General features: G+C 35.2%; 2 protein-coding genes across 3 annotated transcripts in view; one reads left to right on the plus strand and one right to left on the minus strand.

Moving 5' to 3' along the window:
- Nucleotides 1–22,235, plus strand: part of IDNK (IDNK gluconokinase) — a 61,575-nt gene extending 39,340 nt beyond the window's left edge. Inside the window, exons 5-6 of the mRNA XM_082469919.1 lie at nt 17,995–18,088; nt 22,014–22,235. Coding sequence (XP_082326045.1) covers nt 17,995–18,088; nt 22,014–22,031 — 112 coding nt within the window. The 3' untranslated portion in view covers nt 22,032–22,235. The remainder of the gene's footprint in view (nt 1–17,994; nt 18,089–22,013) is intronic.
- The window catches only part of UBQLN1 (ubiquilin 1), a 49,286-nt gene continuing 24,967 nt past the window's right edge, over nt 665–24,983 (minus strand). The window contains exons 2-11 of one of the 2 annotated variants that reach the window (XM_082469727.1): nt 20,906–21,057; nt 19,699–19,814; nt 15,232–15,494; nt 14,594–14,752; nt 14,183–14,417; nt 8,801–8,943; nt 5,772–5,855; nt 4,446–4,561; nt 4,024–4,192; nt 665–2,657 (exon numbers count right to left, since the gene is read on the minus strand). In XM_082469727.1, coding sequence (XP_082325853.1) covers nt 2,505–2,657; nt 4,024–4,192; nt 4,446–4,561; nt 5,772–5,855; nt 8,801–8,943; nt 14,183–14,417; nt 14,594–14,752; nt 15,232–15,494; nt 19,699–19,814; nt 20,906–21,057 — 1,590 coding nt within the window. In that variant the 3' untranslated portion in view covers nt 665–2,504. The remainder of the gene's footprint in view (nt 2,658–4,023; nt 4,193–4,445; nt 4,562–5,771; nt 5,856–8,800; nt 8,944–14,182; nt 14,418–14,593; nt 14,753–15,231; nt 15,495–19,698; nt 19,815–20,905; nt 21,058–24,983) is intronic. The other variant, XM_082469728.1, reaches the window with a different exon arrangement.

Below are 24,983 nucleotides of genomic sequence, written 5' to 3' on the forward strand. Positions count from 1 at the left end.
CCTTTCATTACTATATTTAAGCCAAGTCTGAAACTCCAATTCTGAATACACAGAGGCCAGCTGTCATTTATCTGATTTGCTGCACTTTGTTTAGGATCACAAATATTCCGCTTGGGGAATAAAATCCTGAAATGTTATTTTCACCACTCTATTCTTTATTCATTTTGTAATAACCCAATATGAGAACAATTTAAGTCTATATTATTTCAAGAGTTTTTTTTAATGCTTTTGAGAATTTTAAGTATTTTGAACTCCTGAACTAAGATGAACATATTAGAAACAAACAAACAACAACAAAAATCACACCAGGGCAACAACTAAGAGGTACTTAAGAGATCACCCAGTTGGGTGTGCCGCACAGGCCTTACCACCACTTTCACTGAAGAAATCATGATGCCCTGACTCAAAAATCAAATAACTAGTCAAGTACCAAAAAGACCTAGCAAAGCCCAGGCCACCTGACTTCCCAGCTGGCTCTCTTTTTAACACACAATATAGTATATATGCACATATTTTAACTGAGGAAACAAAAAGTTAATGAAAAATAATCTCAAGTGTAATAATATCAGGTAAACCAACTCCAATAGTCTTTAAAAGACATGGTTAGAGAAAGTAAATTGAAGACACCTTTTTCTTTCTACAAAAAAGGCAAGACAAACAAGTGTAAAAGCTAGAGATTTATTGTTATTTTGTGATTAATAAACTGTCAAATTGGTTATGACACTATCCCACACTGTATACCACCATTCGCCAGTACAAAAGTTTTTAAACCATACTGAGGCATAAGGCAGAGAGAGCAGACACATGAATATCATCCTTAACAACTTCCTCTTAGTCATGCCTCCATCTTGACCTTTGTACATGTTTTTTTCCAGGGGAAAGTGTCAGAACAGTGCACGAAATGGTGGGCAACCTGCCTCTTTACCTTTTTTAATAGCAAGCAACTTACAGAAGTAATGGAATTCAACTTGTTTTTCCCTTGATTTTACTGGTCTGAATTCACTTTAGGTTACTTTTAACATCCTTTAACTGTACATGAGAGAATATAATGACCTAAGAGAATACTGAACCAGAGTCAGCCAAATATATTACTGACCCCAAAGTTATGTTTTAATTGGTCCTAAAGGAATGTACCACCCCAATAGTTTGAGAGTTAGGCAAACAGAATTTCTTTGGGGAGGGAAGAAAAAAGCTGTGGAACAGCCAAATGTACTCAACATTGTTAAAACGGCTCTTTGTTTTCACCCCTGAAAGATACTTCTTTACTACACTATATGCACAGAAATCCTAACAGAATCTTGGTTGCCAGTATTATTTAGGCTGGCCCAATCCAGGATAGATCCCCACCCCACCCCCAAAATTCCCCTCTCTCAGGCTCTGAAAAGCACAATATTTAACTATTTCTTAATAGAACTACCAAAACACTTCAGAAACAAGTGGCTCACAAATCATTTTAAGTTCATGTATTGCCTGTGCATAAGAAAAATGATAAACCCAGAAGACAGTTCTATTTTTATATGGCAATTAAAAATAACTGAAACATCAAGACACTTTCAGTGAAAGCAACATTTCAATTACAAATTGTAATGCCTGTTAAACTACCTATGGGAGAAGCTGAAAAGTCCTAGGCAAATGCACTTTTGGGTTATACTACAGTGCTCCTTCAGTATGCACAAAGATTAAGGTAATTTACAGTCAATCTGTGAATGTTGAGACAATGTTACATCATCTTGTCTGTACAACTAAATGTCCTTAAAGAGATAACCAGAATCAGCTTTTCTACTACATTTTCAACAAACCTGACTAACCGGTACTTTTGCTGAGATGTGTATCAAAGATGCTGTAAGATTCTACACAATTAGGAAATACTCAGCTTTAAAGTATTTCCTTATCTTCACTTTTTTGGTTACAGATGTTTTTGCTCAGATGATCTATTGCAATATGTTTCTAGAAATGCAGTCCCAAATGTGCATACACAGTCTGTATACAAATAAAGCAAAAACTGTCAGTAGTATAAATCTTACAGCATTTTTGTTTGCAAAAATACATGCCAAAGTCACAATAAGCAATATTGTACCACAAATTACAAAGCGCAAATGATTTGCTTCTTTTTAATGCTTTTATTCTACATAAATTACTACCATAGGCTAATGTTTAAAAAGCAAATAAACTGGACAGATGCAGGACAAAAATCTGTTCACCCAACTATAAAAGGTGGTATGTTTTTTAAAAATTACAATAAATGCAGAAGTGGTTGATGCATGCAGTAGCCTTAAATGAAAAAGCATTGATTCCCACTGTTCCAGGAAAAAACAAAAAACAAACAAACAAAAACACAGAGAAACCCACACATCTTACTGCACTCCACCTTAAAATGCATCATATTGGGTTTGTTTATAACAGCACAGAATTCCAAGAGTCAAAATGAAATAAAGCGGGTATTTTAAAGATTTAAGAGCCGTTATCAAAAATAAATTACATTTTTTCAAGATACAGAAATGCTGCTATGATGGTTGAGAGCCCAGTAACCTTTCAATAGCCGCATTGATATCACCTCCTGTGGCTATTAGCGCTTGCAAGTTTGCTTCACGGTTCAAAAATCCCATTGCACTGAGCTGTTCTAGTTGCTGCTGAAATCTGACTTCTGGATTCTGTAGCTGTTAAAGAAAAACAAACAAAAACTCTAAGGAAAATCAGTCCATGTCACACCTAAATAATCTTAACAATTTTAATTGCTTTTTAAAATAGCATATGCTAGACTACTGAACTATAAAAGTACTGGCCTCTCTAGAAACATATTAAACATATTTAAAAGTTCAATTAGCACTTTATTTTAAACAATCTAATTTATACCTAAACAATGATGTCAAAGATCACATAACTCTGCTTTAAAAAAAAAAAAAGAGCTTAATAGACTTCAACCATTATTTAAGAAGCTCATGAATGTATAGGCAAACTTTAAAAAGTATGTATGCAAATAGTTTAGAATTAGATTATTTATTTTGTAGCTACTGACCAATTGGGTAGTTAAAAAAGCCAGTGTCCTCATGTATAAAATTCTAAAGTTCTAATGAGGCTTAGAATGTAGAATTAATTTCTGTATCAGCCAATCAAGTCTTCAGAAAAGAGTTCCAGTTTCACATGCACAGACTACACTTCTGACTGTTCAGCTGCACCTCCTTTTCAGAAATGATATAAGACAAAAATACATAAATGATCACTCAATTCTGGGCAACCTGATAATGGCGAGGCCTGTAGATTGTTCAACTTAGATAACAATTTGGCCTAATACCTGAAATCGTTTTTTCTTATTAATTCCAAGAATATTTACTGAGCCAGAAGTTATGCTAGGTATCGGGAATACAAATTCTTTATAAGATAAAACTCTGACCTGTTTTTATTGTATTTAATAACGCTTAAAATAAGAAAACTATGCTGTATTTTCACCACGTAGAAGTTTAAGGGACAATCTACTGTAATAGGTTTGAACTGGGAATCATAATGGCATATTCTTAGTAAATAAATGATTCCAGATGCAAGAATATTAGGCATTCACATTTTTCAGCCATATCTGTGAGGTGTATATATGTAACAAAAGTTACCACAGGAGGCAGTAGTGGGTGGGGTGAGGTAGTTAGGACTTCTTTTACGTCAAAGTACAAAGACTAGATAGAATTCAGGAGATATTGAGAATAATCAAGTTTCTATTCCTCCCTGACAAACTTTTATAAAATATAACCTACTTCAAATAATTTTCAAACAGGGACTGCAAAAAAGAATGCATTTTTAAAGGCAACTTCCAAAAATTAAGGCAAAGCATTTCTTCCCTTCAACTATAACGTTTCTTTAGTGTCCAATATAGTACCAAAGTTAACCATTTTTGTAATGCCTGTTTTTTAGAATCAATATAATTAAGAATGCACTTTTCATTACAGACTAAACCAAAAAGATAGCCACCTTTTCTTTTCTTTTCTTGAAATTTCTAAATTTCTAACACTAAGAAGAGCAGAAAAGAATCATTACCTGAGGATTCACTCCAGCAAGAGCCTGTAGCATTTGTTGGATAAACTGCTGGTGTCCAGATTCGGTGGTTCCTGCTGTGGGACTTGGGTTTTCACCAGATGCAGAATTAGAGCCACTGGTTCCTGAAGAGCCTCCAGTGCTTCCTAATGCCCCCAGGCCAGGAGTAAACCTAGAGAAAGTGTAAATTGTTAGTAAACCTAAACTCCTGCAAAACAAGAGGCCAGACCAGGCCAGCTGATGGTAAATCAGTTACATTTCAACACAGTATTAGCCAAGTTATCTTCTTAAAATAACCATTTTTAACTTTGAAAACTGTCTTAAATAAAACAATCTCAACCAAAAAAAGGCAGGATGGCATTAAGTCAAATTCTCAGAGAAAAAAACCATTGTGCACTTTCATAATCTTTCCCAAACAAACCTACCCTGGGATGAGGCCGGGGGCTTCAGTCGCTAAGGTCTGTAAACCCTGCTGAATCTGTAACAAGGCCTGCATTGCTCTAGGGTTTGACATTGCTGATAACGTATCAGGATTCTGCATCTAAGGAAGAAAGAAAACCAGTGGTTATGAGGGAATTAAAGTCAGTGAAGGTAAAGTTTAAATGTTTTCTTTGCTACTCTTCTTGAGAAAATCTAACACCTTACTCCTAGACACTGTGAATCCATAATTTCTTTCCCAAAATAAACACAAGCACCTCCTCTTTGACAGCAATCTAGTGTGCAAATCGTTACTTGACCTCCTCCCAAGTCCATCATGAAAGCCATTTTTCATAATGAAAGACAATCAGGAGCTCCTCTGGAAGCCGCAGCTGTTCCCCATTTTCCAACAGATACAAGTATTATTTCTGAGAGACAATCTCCAAATGCACAGTTTATATAACATGGTAATAACGGTGAAAGCCACATATTCCTCCTGACCAAGTGTTATCTGTTGCTGATGTAACAATTTTACCAGTCAGATACACTCTAAAACAATAGTTCCAAAGGTGAAGTTAATACATGTGTCCGGTTCAGCCTCCCTACTTCCAAATATACACCACCTGACTAACCAAAAAAGATAGGCTTCCATCATTACAATAGATCAAGGACACTAACCTTGGATTATGGTTTACAGGCCTGAGGATCATCTGCATAATATTTAAAAGCCCTCCCTAGAACTACCGGTTTCAAAATGCCAAGACTGACTTCTCTTCTTTTTAAATAATAAAATTACCATGGCCATCTCAAGTACTTTTCTAATAATAAAACCTTCTTTATATGACAACACCGACAATTTTAATCTCGCTAATTCGAGTTTGAGGAATGAGATCTACCCCTTGGAAAACAGGCGTTCTATTAATTTGGAGTACCTGAAACATTACAAAGAAATCAAACATGTAAAATAGGATAGGGTAGCTCTTTCCTGTTACTCGAGATTAGTTAAACCATAAAGTGTAACATGACAATGAAGCACTTCAAAGTTAGTAAAGTGAAAGGAAATGGTTTATGGTATTAACGAAGCATTCAAAATCCTAAATCCTCAAAAGCAAAAACCAAATGGTCCTTTCCTCAGAATTTATATTTAAAAAATATAAGCAAAAGGTCAGCAGTGAAATGGGGCTCAATTAAGATCAAGCTGAATTCTCTGCAAATTGACAGCAGACTGTATTCTACGTTTTGCTATCAGCCAGAGAAAAGCAAGGAAAATGTTTATCACCAAACTTTTTCAAGCAAATCATTACCGAAGATAGCTAGCATCTTTTCTTACTCACTTGTTGGAGGAAAGTTGGGAGCTGTTGTCTCATTTGTTCTTGAAGCTGAGGATTTCCAGCAAATAGGGGATTATTCAGCATCATCTATGGGGCAAGTGTTCAAACAATTTTAACTGGAAATATTTGAAACAAGTAATGTACCTTGTTTAATAGTCTATCTTCCCCCAAGTGCCTAATCTGGCACTTAACAAGAAGGAAGGTAGAACATGAATAAAAAAGGGAAGATACTGTCCACAAAAGGGATTGCCAAAACAAAACAAAAACGAGGCATCTTCTCTCTCAATGGGAATGGTGATTATGATAATGACATGCAATATCCTAAAAAACAAAAGCAAACATTTCTTTGACTTTTCCTTGAGTAAAGGTGAGTATTTGCCCTTGAAAGAAAAATGGGAGTAACTGGCATTCATGAAGATATATTTTCTGCTACACTGACAGAGTAAACATAAGCATCAATACATGAAACTATACATGGCTTGCACAGACACCTCAACACACAAGTGGCAAGCACAGAGAAAATCCAGATCTGGAACTGCTGTATCTACCTGCCTCCTGAAAAACAGGTAATATTAGGTCCAGAAAAATAACACCGCAGAACAGCAACCAACTTGCCAGAGAAATGGAGCTGCTAGGTGAATATAAGCCTAGGACTAGCACTGATAGATCTCTGGGGATAAAGTATTAAAATGCTTTAAAAAGACCTTAAAAGATAGATATAAATCCATTTGAGAACACGAAGATTAGCCTCTGGATTTCACCTCACTACCACCACAGATGAGAAAAATGGCATGCCTCCTAACCTTCAAATGGGTGTTAAGAGTTAAAAAGTCAGGGTCAATATTAACATGATGTTGTATACCTGAAAATAAGATTACAATACACGACGATCAACATAACCAGAAACTAGTAAATTCTCATAGCTTCAAAAAAGACAAATTTTTATATCAGTTTCCCCAGATGGAGTGAAAAGTCAACTAACAATGATTTACTGATAGCCTATTTACCAGTCCACATCCAAAGTCTGGGGGGGTGGGGGATGATCCTTGCCCTCAAGTAATTAACCATATTTGAGAGTAATTATATGTTAACTACTAGAAGTAGACAGAATTCTTCCCTCCCTCCTTTAGTTTATCAATTGTTGCAAAGTAGATTAAGTTAATTTCAACAAAATAACCAAAGTAGGAAGAAGTCAGACAATGTTTTATGGATATACAGCATTTATTTCAAAGTGACCAATAAGTTCACAGTAAATAAAGTAAAACCTACTTGAGACCAACAAACCTGCTGCTTTAACGGCTCCAGTCAAATATTTTTTATTATGAACATATATCAATAAAGTTATCACATTTATCTTTCAGGATTCATGTTATTTGAACAAGCGTCCTTCTCAGAAAATTGTATCTCATTTGATTAGGATATTTCTCCTAATGTACCTGACTGTATATAACAACAGTTTTTACAATCAGACTTTTTTGAATACCTAAAAATCAAAATCAGAATAGAGAAACTACAAACTTTAATCTGCTGGTAACCAAAGTACATTGTAAACATTTCTAACAATTGTCTATGATAAAGGACGATTCATATCTAGCATTCATTCTTTTGTCAACATTTTGTTTTAGAGTAAAAAAGCAGCATACAAAAGTGCTCAAGTCACTTTATAAATGTAAAATTGTTAGTTTAATGGCCGGAAATGTGCTTGTTAAAGTCAAAATTTTAAAGCAAGACGCACATTTAATGCTTATTATTAATTAGCTAAATACACATTTAAAACCATAGAAATAGGATCACTCTGCATACATATTTTCCATTTATTTTAAACAAAAGTACTATCGCAGTAAGTTGAAGCATTTAATACTAATAACTCAGTCTAATAATTTTCTTATGAATAAAACATTTCATAAAATGTACCTACAATATACAAAATTTAAAGTATACAAAAAATTTATCTAAAAAAATCTTTATTTCCAATTTTACAAATATTAAGAGGACAGAAGCTGTTGCTGAGGATTGCAACTCAAAGATATCTGCTATATACTTGAATCAACATGGTTCCAAATTTTAGAAGTATAAAAACTGTTTCATTTGACATAATGAAGAAAGTGATTAACTTTAAAAGCTTTTAAAATTTTGGAAATGGAAAGTAACTATAAAGGAAACTATTTCAAATTCCCAACATTCCACAGAAGGGAAGCCATTTTTAATAAATAGCAAATACAAATCACAGATGATCAAGGTTTAGTTCACACTCTCCAAGGTTTTTCAAGCCCAGTGGTTCTTAACCCTATGGGTATATCAGAATCACCTAGGGAACTTGGGGAAAAAAAAAAATTCAATACAGTTATATCAAAATCTCTCAGGACAGGACTAAGAATTTTTTTTTTCTTTTTTTTAATTTTAAAGTTCCCAAAGTCATTCTAAATGTTAAGCTAGGGTTGAGATCCACTCATTTTTTTTAGTTATGGTCTGTTCAGAAACAAGTTAGAAAATGAATTATTTAATAAAGGACCAGTATACTAACTTTGGGTGGAGATCTGTAAGGGAAAGAATGAGAATACTGTTCCCACAAACCTCTCTCCACCAACAGTAAACAATTTCAGGCTATTTTATAACTGCCATTTTGAACATGACTATTATTCAGAATCTGTGTGATCTAATAAATAAAAGTATCAAATGTATTAACACTTCTAAATCACTTTCAAGATTTACCTTACACTAAAGAATAGGCTTCAAAAGGGAGAGCAATTCAAAATTTTTGTATTCATCTCCTATATCAACATATGTAGATACAAACTAAACCTGCACTTCTTTCTGAAGGGAGTGAACAGCGGAAATGAAGCTGTTTTAATTATATTATGAAGTATTAATTTACTGTAAAGAAACAAACTGTCCAAAAAATTGGAGATGCAGTTTGCCTACTTTTCTAGTGTGTTAAGGCAGCACACACAAATGTGCCAAAATCACAATTATTTGATTAGGCCACTTCAATACACAGTGCTCAGTCCTTTATAATACAATTATAAACTCACCTGTGCAGCAAGGTCAGGGTTCTGGCTTAGTGACTGCATCATGCTTCTCATGTAGGGGGCAGACAACATGTTTTGCATAAGTTGTGGGTTTTCAGTTATTTGTTGCAACAAGCTCTGCATTCCTGGTGTGTTGAACATACTAGCTGAAAGTTTGTTTAAAAAAAAAAAAAAACATTTTATCAAGGAAAAGATACATAAAAGAAAATTTTAAAATACAATATATACTGTGCATAATTTTAGCAACTGCAGATAAATACACATATTACTTATCAATTGAACTAAGAAAGAACTTTAAAACTAAGATCTCCAAAACTACATGCCCAACATATACCAATAAAGAAGGGTTTATGGACTTTAAACATTCTGGTTGCATTTATAGGAAAATCACATCTTATGGAAAGGCTAGGTTCTAAAAAATCAATTTAAGGCAAAAATTTGATATGGTAAAAATTACCATTGAAAAAAATCTCATTAAGTGAAGAAGTCTGAGCCAACTTTTCCTCCAGGATCACTTAATTAGAATCATATTCAGCACTCAATATATGTTCCCACTTAAGAAAGAAGGAAGCCTTCTCGCCCAGGCCTCCACCCCATTTTCACTGAATCCTGGCACTCAATGAATTCAACCCCAAATTCAGGGAGTTTCTTCATACTTCAGTTTCCCCATCTGTAAAATGGGGTAAACAGTATCTACTTGATAGAGTGGTTTTGACAATTAATGTGTAGATGCCTGTTACTATTATTCTTTTTTTTTTGTAGAGAGCTATAGCTAAATTTATGTGAATTCAACATTCTTTGAAAACTAATTAATTTGTTCAACATCTATCCAGATTTTCACTTGCTGGCTAGATATACTCAAACTCAAGAAAACTTACAACTGATTAGCTTTTTCATTTCCCTTCTGTTCTTATTCCACCCAGTGTAGTTTAATGGGCTCAAAACATTTGACTCTTCCAGCTTACCTTTCTAGTTTATTATAATTCTGCTCTTCTTCTGTAATAATTTTTGCTTTTCCTATTCTCTCATGTTATTTCAGTTTAGGTTTCTTCCCCCCACATCCTAGAGTCCAAGGATATTCAAAGATAGCTGATAAACATAGCCTGCAGGGCAAATATGGCCCATGACCTGTTTTTGTACAGCCCATGAGCTAAAAATGGTTTTTACATTTTTAAATGGTTGAAAAAAATAATAATAATAAAATCTGAAAACTGTATGAAATTCAAACTTCAAGATCCGTAAGTAACATTTTATTGGAACATAGTCATGCTCCCTCATTTATTATCTATAGCTGCCTCTGCACTACAAAGGCAGAGTAGTTTCGACAGAGGCTCCACGTGGCACTATCATACTGCTCTATACTGCTGTTCAGCATACCACAAATCACAGTGAGTCAGTTATACCTCATGCCATACGAATCACTGTAGCATGCTGTTATTTCTTTTTTCATTACCACTGCATACCAATTATGTCAGAACAAGAAGAAAAAGGGGAGAATTGGACTACGAATGCCCTGCTTTTAAGGCACAGAAGAATATGGATTACTTTATCACATGAGATGGCAAAACCGTATTTACTATGCAATGACATTAAAAGAATACAATACACTTCAACACTGCTACAACACTTATCACAGTATTCCCAACTCACAGTAAAGTCAGAAAAATACAAAATCTAAAATACAATTATCTCATAATAGCCAAACTGCTTCACAAAAATAAAAAATGAAAATAAGGCTGCAACCAAAGTTAGGTTCCCAAATGGTTCTTTTGTTAGCCAAGCAAGGAAAGCAGTATACTAGTGATTAATTAGCATGGTTATTTAAATCTTGACTGCAGCAGCCAAATAAATGTGTCCAGAGAAAATAAACTTAAGACCATTAGCCTTTCAAGGAAAACAGTTTCTCAAGAGTTAAAGGACATTGGGCTGTACATCGATAAAGGACATTGGGCTCTACATCGATAATCAATTAAAAACCAATGCAGGGACTTCCCTGGTGGTCCAGTTGTTAAGACTCTGTGCTCCCAATGCAGGGGGCCTGGGTTCGATCCCTGGTCAGGGAGCTAGATCCCACATGCCGCAACAAAGATCCCACACACGGCAATGAAGATCCCACGTGCCACAACTAAGACCTGGCGCAGCCAAATAAATAAATAAATATATTTTTTAAAATTATACAGAAACTACATAATTTTTTTAAAATGCAAATTATTCTGAGTAGTATTCCTTGCTTCTTGACAAATGTTACTGATACTGCTCAGATCTTGTATTTGAGGAGTCAATATCAAGGTTGAAGTATCTGAAAAATTAGTTTTTATAAACAGTCTGCATGGACTAACTACAGGCAAAACTATTTTCAAAGTTGAGAGAACACTCATTTGGTACAACCTGAGGTAGAATCTGCTAAGATGTGCTACATCTGATGATGATAAAAACACATGTGGAATATTAAAAGAATTACTTGGACAAAGATATAATGCTTATAAAGTATTTTTAATGCTTATAAGTATTTAAATGCTTATAAGGTATATAAAGACTATAGTTAATCACTGTCTTATTCATCAGCAGGTACTCTGGAACATATTTTGAACTTTCACATTATTCAACTGGTCAGAGTATCAATGATGAACTTCACATCACTCTTGTGAACTCAGCCATAGTCAATTTCATGAACTTTTGTCAGAAATAAGCTGACTTGCCCAAACACACAGCAGTTTGACGGCTTGACAGAGGTCAAGTTTTCTGGTTTTGTTTGTTTGTGTTTAAAGAGGTAAAGTTTTACTGCAATTTTTTTAGCTCAGAGCTAAGACTGAAATTCTTCTGAACCACTCGACCACCATTATCAAACAATAAATGACTTTGGAAATTATCTTTTGCTAGAGACTTGTTAATGTTTCTCAATGAATTCCCAAAATTACAAGGCAAAACAGCATTTATACGCCAAACTCATACTGTGATTAAGTCATTTTGACAACAAATGAAATGGTTTGAATCACAGGCAATGTCAGGCTGCTTTATACATTCTCGTGCTGTCAAGTTAAAACAAGCAGCGAGTTCTCCATTCCCACAAATGTGCAGTAAAGATAGTTTTGAACTCACAGTATTGTTCCAACAGCATTTTTTGGACCTCAGTGCAAGTGCAAAGAAATTTCCACATTTTAAAATTAATTTAATTGTATAATTGAGGCACTACCACCTAATCTTCAATTGGAAGTGATTAATCTGTCATGACATGCTAATAGCCAAAAAGAATCTAACAGAATCCTATAAATGCTTTCCAACTGATGAATATGCTACTATAATAATATATTTGGGGAATGAATACACATTTGAATGAAATAAGTAAAATCTCATTACCTATCAGTATTAACAGATGAACATTTGCAATTGACAAAAGGAAACACTGTGAACATCAATTAAGCAAAATGTCATCCCTAAAAAGAATTCCATTCCTATCATTAGTGGATATGTGTAAGAAAATGTTATACCCAATTATTATTACATTTTTAATTCCATCAATAAAAGAACTTGTGGAACTTTGTTTTCTCTCATAATGTAATATTCTTTTTTTTTTTTTTTTGGCCACACCGCATGGCTTGCGGGATCCTAGTTCCCTGACCAGGGATCAAACCCACGCTCTAAGCAGTGAAAACATGGAGTCCTAACCACTGGACCACTAGGGAATTCCCTTCATAATGTGATACTCTTGATTTTGCCTCTTGGCCTGCAAAGCCTAAAGTATTATTATCCCTTTGCAGAAAAAATTTGCTGACCCCTGCTCTAAGATTTCCTCACCTTGAGAGTGAACACTTACAGGGCAAAAGAAGAGTCACGAATTTCACCTTTCAGGGGTATGGGGTGTACTTATGAATATATATGCATAACTAACTAACTTCGAAGAGTTGAGTAAACATTATAATAGTAAAAAAATATACTAACAATGTTAAGCCATCAGGGTACATTCGTTTTTGTTGTTTCTTATTTTCCTTTGATGGAAATATTAACATGAAATCTTACATACTGTATCAAGCCATTAAATAAAAAATCTGAGTAAGAAGTTGCAAAACCATTTTTTGTTTGTAAGACAAAGTTGTTACTACAGACACCATGCTACAGTAAACAAACAATTCGCCTATCAGTGGGGAAACCCGATTAAACCTTTGTTGTCTTCTGCTCTTAGACCTCTAAAATGTGAATAAAGCATCTCTCTGAAAAGTCTGTCAGTAAGAATCAAATAAGCATTAAGTAAAATCAGAACAGGATAATTCTTTTCCTTGTTTTAAACATGGTATTATCTGGATGTTTAGACTTAGACTGCAGTGATCATTTTGTAATCTATACAAATATTGTATCATTACATTTTACACCTCACACCTGAAGCTAATACGTTATGTCAATCATACCTTAATTTTTTAAAATGGTATTAAATTTTTATAAAACCATTTTGTATTTTATCCAAAAACCTGATGATATCCACTGTATTCTATAAAAGAATATATACTACAGTGACCACTGATTATTTCTTCTCAGTAATTCCTCATCCAGCATCTCATTTTTCTACCTCCTCTGCCAAAACATAGGTATCTTTTAAAACATACCTAATCACTCTCACCTTAGGGACATGGCTCCATGCTTTCATTTCTTCTCATTTAAATGCTAACTATTAGGACTAAAATCATCATTCTGGCTACTGATTTTGGACCTAATTCTTAGCATGTTAAACATCTGAACAGTTGAAAAGGATATCCACTTACTGGGTCTAGTCTACAGAAAAATGACCAAAAGTAAATTCCTAACCTGCTCACACATCAGAATCTCTAGCAACTTTACACAAACACAGATCTTAAACCCCACTGTGGCAGATTCTGATCCATAAGGTCTGAGGTTAAGACTGAGAAATCTGATTTTTAAACAAATCTGGCAGGTACTCTGATGCAGCTAGTTTAGTCCTGGTGTCAGGAGTGGATACCCATTGATTTCTAGAAAAGAACACAAAACTGGACTAAAGCCAAGGAATATGTGTCCCAGTGATTAAGTACACAGGTAACTGTGTTACCCCTACACTTCAGTTTTCCTATGCTGTTGAAAGGAGAAGACAACCCACTTCTCCCAAACCATCTTACGAGAAGAGAAAACCACAAAACTGCCTCTGGAAACCTTCAGTAACCTTTTGCACTAAAATGCACACAAGTGATTAATACTAATTATTACGTATTTAAAGCATCCTTAAAAAACAAAAAAAGCACCTTGCAACATGAAAAGATAGCTCACAAAAGTTGTTCCTCATACGCACACAAAAGCACAAAGGATAACAGTATAAGAAATGTTTTCATTGTCCGAATAAGTGAGAACAAAGGGAAAAAGGATCAGTTATTATGAGCATACCTCCTACTCCAGGCCCCAAATTTGGCACAGTAGAACTCTGCCCGGCAGTGCCACTGGCAGCACCACTACTAGTGCCCCCCACAGCGCTGGTGGTGCCACTGGAAGCTGATGAACTCTGAGAAGCCTGTGGAGCCCATGGATTGGGTAATGGATCTCTATTTTCTGTACGGGAAGGTTGACTACCTTCACCTGAGGATGTATTGCTCACTAAGGAAGCAAACGGATTGCCACCAAACTGTAATAAAAGACACAAAAATCATAAAGAATAAGCTTTTGTCTTAAATAACAGATATGGAACTCTTTGTTAATGAAAATTGCATTTCTGCATATAAAGGCAACCCTCAACCACACACATACTTATGTTAAAAAAAACAGGAGCCTTGGCCTGAGCCTCAGACCCAGTGTTATTACCTGTTCTTGCGCAGCACTCAGCATTGGTTCCTGAATATCTGTGTACATGCGCCGTAAAGCATTATATCCCCCTGGGATGCTTTCCAGGTTGCTCAAAGCTCGGTCCTGGTTTCTCATCATTTCCTGCATCATTGCTGGATTCCTAGCAAGTTCCAATGTCTAAGAAAAAGATTTCCAGGGAGGAAAAAAAAAGGCGCTGAAATACACATGAACTATTTTAGCTATTAACTGCCACAGTTAATTTTGTAAGTTTTCTAATTCTATGAATTAGCAATCTTCAATATTTAAATCAGAAAATTATTCTGAATAATTCCTGTTGGAAATCACCTCAAAAAGCAAGCTAACATTCAAATAACATCAAAAGAGAAGCACTTTGTTATGCATGACTGTCCATCTCTTGAATTGGACTCTTTTTGTTTCTTCAATCTGCAAAATAACTATTTACAAAAATCTTTAAAATACAGCATAAAATTCAAAGTTCAAATAGTTCGAATTACAGCTTTGTTGAGTTTTCCTGAACAAGGATTAGGAATTTTTTTTTTTTTAGCTTATAAATATGGCAAGCTCTTTAAATACAGAAAATTAAATAGGAAGAAATAAGTATATAATTTATTAGCTAAATGAAACTTTTCACATACTTGTCTCATAATATCTGGATTATTCAGCATATGACTAATTTCTGGATTTCTCTGTATCAACTGCTGCATTTGTGGATTGGCCATAATTAACTGCCTCATCAGGTCAGGATTTGAAAGCATGCTCTGGACAAAGGGATTCTCCATGATCTGGACCATCATTTCAGGATTGGACATAAGTTGCCGCTGCATCTGGCTCTGTAGTTCAGAGAAGTTGGTAGTATTCAAACCCAAGCTACTCAGACCTGCAAGTCCTCCAAGCCCACCTAAGAAGATAAAGGGAAAAACACACATAAATGAAATTCAGAAATTTTATCATTAATACGACTAGGCTAAAATATGAAGATGCAAAAATATTAACTGAATCAATAGCCTATTAACAGAAAACCATTCAGTTTAAAGCAAAAATAGAATTCCTATTACTTTCATAAGTACATGTTTAATTTCTATAATTCAGACTTGTAAAAAATGCATTCACTTTGATATTTAAGTATAAGCAATAAAACCAAATAAATATATATTTCCTATGTGTAGTATAATACAAAAATATATTTGGTCTTTGTCCCTGGTTCTAGGCACAGAGCTCCTAAAACCCTTAGAATTTCCTGACTGAAGGGAATGTCTTTTGTTATTTGTAACAAGCCCCTTTGGATCATACTTCATTTATGCTAATGATGTTTCTTAGGGTGGAGCCCCTAGACAGCCTCAGGATGGGGTGGTCACCACAAAGACCAAGTGATTTGACAGTTGCAATCAGCCCCATCCACCAACCTCCAGGACTAGAAGAGGATATAGAGATGGAGTTCTGTGAAACTCTTGTGCAGTGAGGTTCAGAAGCTCCTGGGTTGGTGAACACATCTAGGTGCTATTAGGAGGACACGCCCAGAGAGGGCATAGAAGCTCTGCACTCTTCCCCCACCCCCCATGCCTTGCCCTATGCTTCTCTTCCACTTGTCTATTTCTGAGATGTATCCTTTATAATAAACTGGTAAATTTAAGTAAAATGTTCTCCTGAGTTCTGTGAGCCATTCTAGCAAATTACCAAACCTGATAAGGGGGTTGTGGGAACACCCGATTTACAGCCTGCCAGTCAGAAGTACTGGTAGCCTGAGACTTGGACTGGTATCTGAAGTAGCAGCAGTCATGGGGGACTAAGTCCTTTAACTTGTGGCATCTGACACTAACTCCAAGTAGGTAGTGTCAGAATTGAACCACTGGATACCCACCCAGGCAGTGTTGGAGAACTGGCTGGTGTCAGAAGAACACCCCGGAATATGTCCGCAAAGGAAGAAATGAAAAATATACAGTAGATTATACTTCTAATAATCTCTTTCCAGAAGACTACTTTAAGTTTAGCAAGTAGAATTCACCTATGACTGGTTGGAACAGAGCTGCTGCCAATCATGAAAATAGATGTCTCTCTGGAGGAATTAAATCACGGAGAAACCTAATAGATGCAAGAGGATGATTAAGTGCTTATTGTAAAACTTTGTAAAATTATATAACCAGCCAAATGCATTCATTCCTCACTTACTGAGCACTGTGCTACAGGTTGGGAATAAGGTGACAAGAAAGACACAAGTATACCCTCAGAACTCAATCTGGTGGGAAAGACTGACAAAGAAAACCAATGCAGAATAAGTACTTCAAAAGAGACATTCACAGGATATCACGGTAATATAGTACCTAAGTAAAATGGCTGCTTTCCCACAAGATGACATTTAATGAACTTGGAAAATGAGTAAGTTGGCAAGAAGTAGGGAATGCTAGGAGGAAGATTTAATACTAGGCACAACGAACATTATATACAAAAGCACAGATATAAATGTGAGAATTGATGTATTCTTGAAACCACAAACAATTCAGTATGACCAAAAGGGCAGACAGCAGTGCTCACCAAACATCTCATGTACAGCCTTCTATTTCTTGTGCAGTTGGACAGGCCCATGTGACTAGTTATGGCCAAAGGATTGCAAGAAATGATGTGTGTCACTTCTGGCCCAAATACAGAATACAAGGTCCAGCTTGAGACACTTTAGCTGTCTATTCTGCCACATTCCAAATGGTGCAGCTACAAGATGGCAGAATTAAATTAGCTTGAGTCCCTGAGGACTATGTAGATGGAGGCCTCACTGACCAGTGAAGAACATGAAGCACGAGCAAACTATTACATTTAGAATGGATAAACAACAAGGTCCTACTGTATAGCACAGGGAACCATACTGAATATCCTGTGATAAACCATAATGGAAAAGAATATAAAAAAAGAATGTCTCTGTGTATAACTGAGTCACTTTGCTGTACAGCAGAGATTGGCACAGCACTGTAAATCAACTCTACTTCAATTAAATAAAAAATGAAGAATGAAGAAAAGCTTTAGAGCAAGAAATTAAGCTCTGTGGTAATAAGCCACTGAGTTTGGGGTTATCTATTACCACAGGATAGCCTATCCTAACTAGTGTAACTGTTGAGATATGGTAAGAAATGGGGATGGAGAGGTAGATGGGGACTACATCACAAAGTCTTGAAAGATTTTAAAAGCAAGACAGTCACTTAAGATATTCTAATAACAGTGTGGAAATGACACAGAGCAGACATTTTTAAAAGTTGAGGAGCTACATCAAGGAAGTAACAACAGAATAGAATAATTGCATGGGGTGGGATAGAGAAGATTTTATGGACCAAGAGATTTGGTTGGGGAGAGGTAGTAGTTTGAGACAAGATGATGAGTTTTTATATTTGTTTTGTTCTTCTTTGCTTTCTAAGGAGGCACATACAGGCTAACGGACTCAGAGAACATCAGGCAATATCAAAGAGAGCTGAATACAAGGCATGGAGTTCAGAAGTGATGTGGGCTGAGGTAAAGATCTGAAAGTCAACAAGTTATAGTTAGGATAATGTCACTTGGGGAAAATAGAGTAAAAGAAGTGAAGAAAAACAAGGCAGAACTCTGGGGAACAATACTAATATAAGGAATAGGAAGAAGAGACCCACAAATGAGAGAGAAAAAAACCGGTCAGAAAATTAACCAGGGAAAAAGAGTATCAGGAGTTAAAGAAAAAAAATTTCAAGGAAAGACTGGTATGCATTGGAAGAGAGTGAATTAGATTTTAAATCACTTTCTTTTAATCTAAGTATCTAAAAATCTAAAAAAGTGTCCTCTAAATTTGGCAAGCTAAGAGGTCAATGGTGACTTTATCAAGGGAATTTTCAGTAAAGTGATGGGGACAAGAAATGGAGCACAGCAAACTTAGTGAAAGAGAAATACAGACAGAAAACAGAAAATGCCTTTTCCAAAGATAGCTGACAAAGGAAGCAAAAGAAAGGTGGTAGTGGGATTCTGTGGCTTTTAAACATGGAATAGATCTTAACGAAAAGAGACAGCAAAAGAAAAGTTGAATATATAGGGTAAATGGAATAACTGATGGAGAAAAGTAACTAAGATAGGAGGGGGTGGGAATGAGATAAGAAATGAAGGGACTAGGGAGATGTATGGCCTCAGACAAATTAACTAAAAGCCTCCGTGGGCTTCAATTTCTTTGCCTATAAAATGAGGGAAGAGGGGAGAGATTTACCTCAAAAATACCTTTCATGAGTCTGAACACTAAATAATTTCATCCTAATCTCTCTAGATTGTTCATGTTAATAATTTTGCCATCTAAAACTCATCTGCTTCAACCAAAAGAGACACATTTAACCCAAGATCATTTTAAAAAATAAGAGCATCAAACATTAAAAAAAAAGGCAAATGTGAATCCATGCCATTACAAGAAAACTTTTTCTGGAAGAGGTGGAAGGTATGATCCTCGCTATATGAAAACTGTACATATTTTTTAAAATGTCATTTCAAGGTACTTATACTTGTCATACAACTTCGGAACTGAAAGAAGCATTAAGCCATTTATCTACCTAGTTCAACTTTTGTTAGCTTCAGACTACTCTTTTCCCCAAAAAAACCTCCCAAAGAACCTCAGTGTAAAAACTGATATAAGAAAACTATTGATAGTTTTGGCTGATGCAGAAGATTCTTAACCACTGGGCTTGTTCCCAGGCCTCTTTGTGTGCATTTACAACAGTTAGAAAATCACTAATGCAATCTGATCCCTTCATTTTACAAACAAGAAAATTGTATTCAGGGGGTTAGCTTATGATCAACAACTAGCTAATCCTCTCCAGAGTCAATTATGTGGTGGTCGGATCAGGTATACATACAGTACATTTCTTTCATTATTGAAAAGAAATGTGTCACTTACTGACTACTTATTATATGTAAATGTAATCTAAGCAAGTACATCTGTATTCCCAACTACTACTCCCTTAATACCTACAACTACAGAAATAAGCTATACAAGTTTTTGTTTTCATTGCTAAAGTGACTTAATGTTTAATTCTATCATTTTATTTAAAACTACCCTGGGGGGAAGGAAGTTTTTTTTTAAATCCTTATAAAAAATGACTAAAGATACTTACCTAAACCAAAAGGGTTGCTAGTGGCAGAACCAGATGTGGAGGTACTACTAGGAGCTGATGACGCGGTAGCATTGCTTCCACTGGTGTTGGTTTGCTGAGCTGAATGATCCTGAGGCCTAGGAAAAATAATTATATCATGGTATAAACACTGGAGCTAATTATTTCAAAAGAACCTCTGGAACTCCAATACGCAGAAATAAAGTTTAAGTTTTCAGAACTCAAATTATCATAGAGTAAACACCCTGAAATAACTAAGCACTAGGAACACAAATATAAAGAAACATAGTGAAACCCCACAAAATCCAAACTATATTTCAACTGCCCTTCCTCAAGTATACTGTCATAAATATTTTATTACTTTCAATCATACTGATTATGTAAGAGAAGGAGATAGGTCACCTCACAGAAGAGAATCCAATGACTGGTCACAATCACAAAGCTTGACTATATAAGCTATTTTTTATCTACCCCTTTCTAAGTTCTTAAGGGTTGGGGGGGCACTTTTACTCAGAACCTAAAAAAGTTAAAAGTAAAAAATAAAGAGAGACTTCACCAAAAGAAGGCTGAGAAATCAGTACAAGTAATAACTGATTATTACTTAATATCCTTAAGTAAAAAAATGAGAGTTTATTGGAAACCCCTTCCATGTGACATCAGTTAAGAGTTCTGAATTTCATTTCATCTGAATGATGATAAGATACCATATCTGAATAAGTCTAAGGGACCTCTAGGAGCTCTTTCACTAAGTATAATAATTTTAAGTGAAAAGAAAATATACCAATTTGATTGGCGATATTTTTACTTAGTGGTACACAAATAAAGGTATCTCTTAATAACTGAATGGTGCCTTAGATTTAATGAAACATGGTTACTAATTTGTGGTTTGCCAAGAAGATGAGTCACCCCTGATCTCTGTCCAAAAATCTCTCTAAACAAGAAAACACAGCTAAAAACATTAATTTGCTTGTTTTGTAATTCAAATAAGATAATAACTCAATGATAAACCGTCTAAAATATCAGATGTGTAAGCATTAGCATTACTGAATCATTAAAACATTTGCTATCTACATGAGCAGCAAATAAATGAATTTTAATCCATTTACATATTAATGACAGAAAGCCATTTAAAGCCAAGACTGGTTATTTTTAAGAGAGAAATATAAACATTTATTCATGGTTTAAAGTTAAAAGTCTTCTAAAAACATACCTGTTTTGTGTTTTGATGACAAGGTGAACAGTAAGTCCATCATGAATTCCATGCTGACTCAAAGTATCTTGATCTTTTAAAATTTTTCCAGCAAATATCAACACAAGTTGGTCGGTATGGGATTTAAAACGTTTAGAGATTTCTTCCTTGAACTAAATAAGATAAAATAAATATGTATTACAGATGTTTGCATAACACCATCTAGTCTAGTTTCTAGAAGTACCTCAAAAGAAGCCCCCACTACAGATACTGCAACAATTCAAATATAAAGACATAGTATTTCTGTGTCCATATCTTGATCTTAGTCGGAAATGAGTGTTACCACTTCACTCATCTCTAATGCAAACATTTTATTACAGGTGTACATATGCTATATTCAATCGTCTGCTAAGATACAATAATTCACTTCTTTGTCATAGCCTTATTCTTTTTATATCAATGGTGCTAAACGTAGTTCAAGCCACACATAGCTCTTACCAAGTTTACAATAATCTTTTCCTCAGATTTCCATCTCGAATCCTGCTCCTTTCCAGTTCAATATAAAGAAAGCTAATTATACTGACTTTACGCCCCACCTCTTTCATTAAACATTTATTAACAAGCAGTAGCATGCAAATGCAAAGATAGAAAGCAAAAATCTTTTCCTGAAGGCGAGCAGTCAGTAAACCACAAAGTACAGAGGAAGCACAAAGGGTAGTTAGAGAAAGTTTTCCAGTGAAAACTAATTAGAAAGTAGCCAGGAAAACCTGAAGAAAGGCTTTCCAGGGACAAGAATAAAAGGCAAAAACAGAATAGAAAAGAGTGTCATACTATAAGAAAAGCTTACTTATTCTACACTAGATCAGTTTCTCAAACCTTCATCAAAATCACCTGTATACTTAGGTTTTTTTTACTCCACTGTCAAAGTCAGGAAACCTCAGGGTGGTAAAGAAATTCAAAGAATCACATCTTACCCCAACGCCGTACAGACACCAATGCCCTACAGAAGTGGCTCTCAATAGATGACAGCATTATCGCCAAGGCAATGTTTTGGAAATAAAAGGGGATATTTTTGGTTGTCACAGTAAGTGGAAAGACACAGTAAATGACATCTAACATTTTCTTGCAGGGGCAGGAGGGGAGATGAAGAGGAATACAAATATAAAGCAAGATAGGCCATATGTCAATCACTGTTGAAAATGAGAGGTACACAAAAGTTCATCACATTATACCTTTGTGTATAAATGAAATTTTCCATAATCAAGTTACAACATTCAATGTAACCAACTGGTTTTTTAAAAAATCATATAATGCGAAATTATACTGCAGTAAATATTCTGGACCTTTTCCATCTGAACTTTCCTTCATTTTAAAATATATGATAGAAAACCATAATTCAAAAAAACACATGCACCCCAATGTTCACAGCAGCACTATTTACAATAGCCAGGACACGGAAGCAACCTAAATGTCCATCAACAGAGGAATGGATAAAGAAGATCTGGTACATATATACAAAGAAATATTACTCAACCATAAAAAGGAATGAAATTGGGTCATTTATAGAGACGTGGACGGACCTAGAAAGCATCATACAGAGTGAAGTAAGTCAGAAAAAGAAAAGCAAATATCTTATAATGACACATATATGTGGAATCTAGAAAAATGGTATAGATGATCTTATTTGCAAAGCAGAAATAGAGACACAGACATAGAGAACAAATGTATGGGGGAAAGGGGTGGGGTGGGAGGAATTGGGAGACTGGGATTGACACATATACATTACTGATACTATGTACAAAATAGACAATTGATAGGAACATACTGTATAGCACAGGGAACTCTACCTAATGCACTGTGGTGACCTAAATGGGAGGGAAGTCCAAAAGGGAGGGGATCTCTGTATGTGTATGGCTGATTCATTTGTTGTGCAGTGGAGGCTAACACATTATAAAGCAACCATACTCCAATAAAAACTAATTGTAAAAAAAAGGAAATAAATGATATATAACCCTTTTACCTAAAATAAACAATTTCCAACAAGAAAAATCTTTTTAAAGTACCATTAGCACAATATTCTATATAAAGAAGTAAGTCAAACCATGATTTAACCATTCTCCTATTATTAAACATCTCATTCTCCCTTTGGCAGCTATTAGAAATAATAATAAGGTAACGAGCAGAACACATGTTTTTATAAGGATTGAATGAGAATGTATGTAAAATTCAAGCATCAGTCACATACTTGGTGGTCAATAAATAGTAGCTACTACAATGCCAGCTCTTTTAATCCTCAGTAACTTAAGAAGATGACTTTTAATCCTATTTCAGATATAGAAACAGAAAGGTTCAATATGTCCCCCTCCTCTCACAGTGACACAGCTAATAAACTGCTAGGTTAAGCTTGAAATCTAGGTCTGACTTCAAGAACATCAAAACATTTTCATATGTAAAATGAGGTTAATCTAAGTTTGTGTTTCTTAACCTTAAACTAAGAAATCCTTTTCAGAATCCTTGATACACCTCATGTCATTCCAAAATATATAATTTGTTTAACATACAATTATATAGCATTTTAGCACATTTTAGGACTTGAAGGTAAGATGCTAGATTGATGACACACATCTCTTACCTCCTTTCAAATCCCCATTGAAACAACGATGAAAGATTTCTTCATGCTTTATGGAGATATAACTCACATATACAATTCACCCATTTAAGGTGTACAATGGTTTTTAGTATATTCACAGATACGTGCTACCATCACCACAGTCAATTATGAAATTTTCATCTTCTCAAAAAGAAACCAGTACCCTTTAGCTATCACCTCCCTATTCTCCCATCACTCCAAACCATAAGAAACCACTAATCGGGGAGTTCCCTGGTGGTCCAGTGGTTAGGGCTAGGCACTTTCACTGCCAGGGCCCCAGGTTCAATCCCTGGTTGGGGAACTAAGATTCTGCAATCCGCGTGGCACGGCCAAAAAAAAAGCCAGTGACTCCACAAATAACCAATTTTTTAAAAAAAGAAAAAAGAAACTACTCACTGATCTACTTTCTGTCAAATAGATTTGCCTATGCTGGACATTTCACAATAAGTGAAATCATATAATATGCAATGTTTGCAAGGTGCATCCATGTCATGGTATATAGCAATACTTCCTTTTTATGGCCAAACAACATTCTACTGTATGAATACACAACATTTTGTTTATTCATTCATCAATTGATGGGCATTGGGGCTGTTTCCACCTTTGGGCTATTATGAATAATGTTGCTATAAACATTCATGTACAAGTTTTTCTGTGGACATATGTTTTCATTTCTCTTGGGTATATACCTAGATGTGGAATTAAATTACTGGGTCATACGGTATCTCTTGATTTAATCATTTGAGGAGCCACCAAAGTGTTATCCGAAGTCACTAATGGCTACACCATTGTACAATCCTACCAGCAATGTATAAGGGTTCTAATCTCTCCATGCCTTCACCAATATTTATTACCTGACTGGTTTTTTTAATAGCCATCCTAGTAGATGTGCAGTAGTTTTGATTTGCATTCCCCTGATGGCTAACAATGTTGAGCATCTTTTCATGTGCCTATTTATATATCTTCTTTGGACAACTTTATTAACATTCTTTGCCATTTTTTAATTGGGTTATTTGCCTTCCTATTACTGAGTTGTAAAAATTCCTTATATATTCTACATACAAGTCTTATCAGACATACGATCTGCACAAAGAAATTTTTAAAGCACAACTCAGACAACAGAACAAATTGAGACCTTTCAGTCTTAACTGGAACAAAGTTTTGAACCCAGACATCCAGTGGACCCAAGAGAACTGAATCCTGAACTGGCAATACAGAAAGCCAAGCTAAAAGCTAATTCAATCCCCACAATCTACAGAATTCCTGGAAGACTTGACATGGTACCACCAGAGGCTGAGGATAAGGTATAAGGTGAGAGGTGCCTAAGGGCTAAAATAAGGGGATTTGAAAGTCTAAGAAGCAGACACATCTTCACTGCACACTAAGCAAGCAACTGTCCCTCCCCAAACCCAACAAAAGACTAGAAGATTTTTTTTTCTCTCTGGAAGG

The sequence above is a fragment of the Balaenoptera physalus genome (assembly GCF_965194825.1).
Source record: "Balaenoptera physalus genome assembly, chromosome: 7".
Classification (NCBI taxonomy): domain Eukaryota; kingdom Metazoa; phylum Chordata; class Mammalia; order Artiodactyla; family Balaenopteridae; genus Balaenoptera; species Balaenoptera physalus.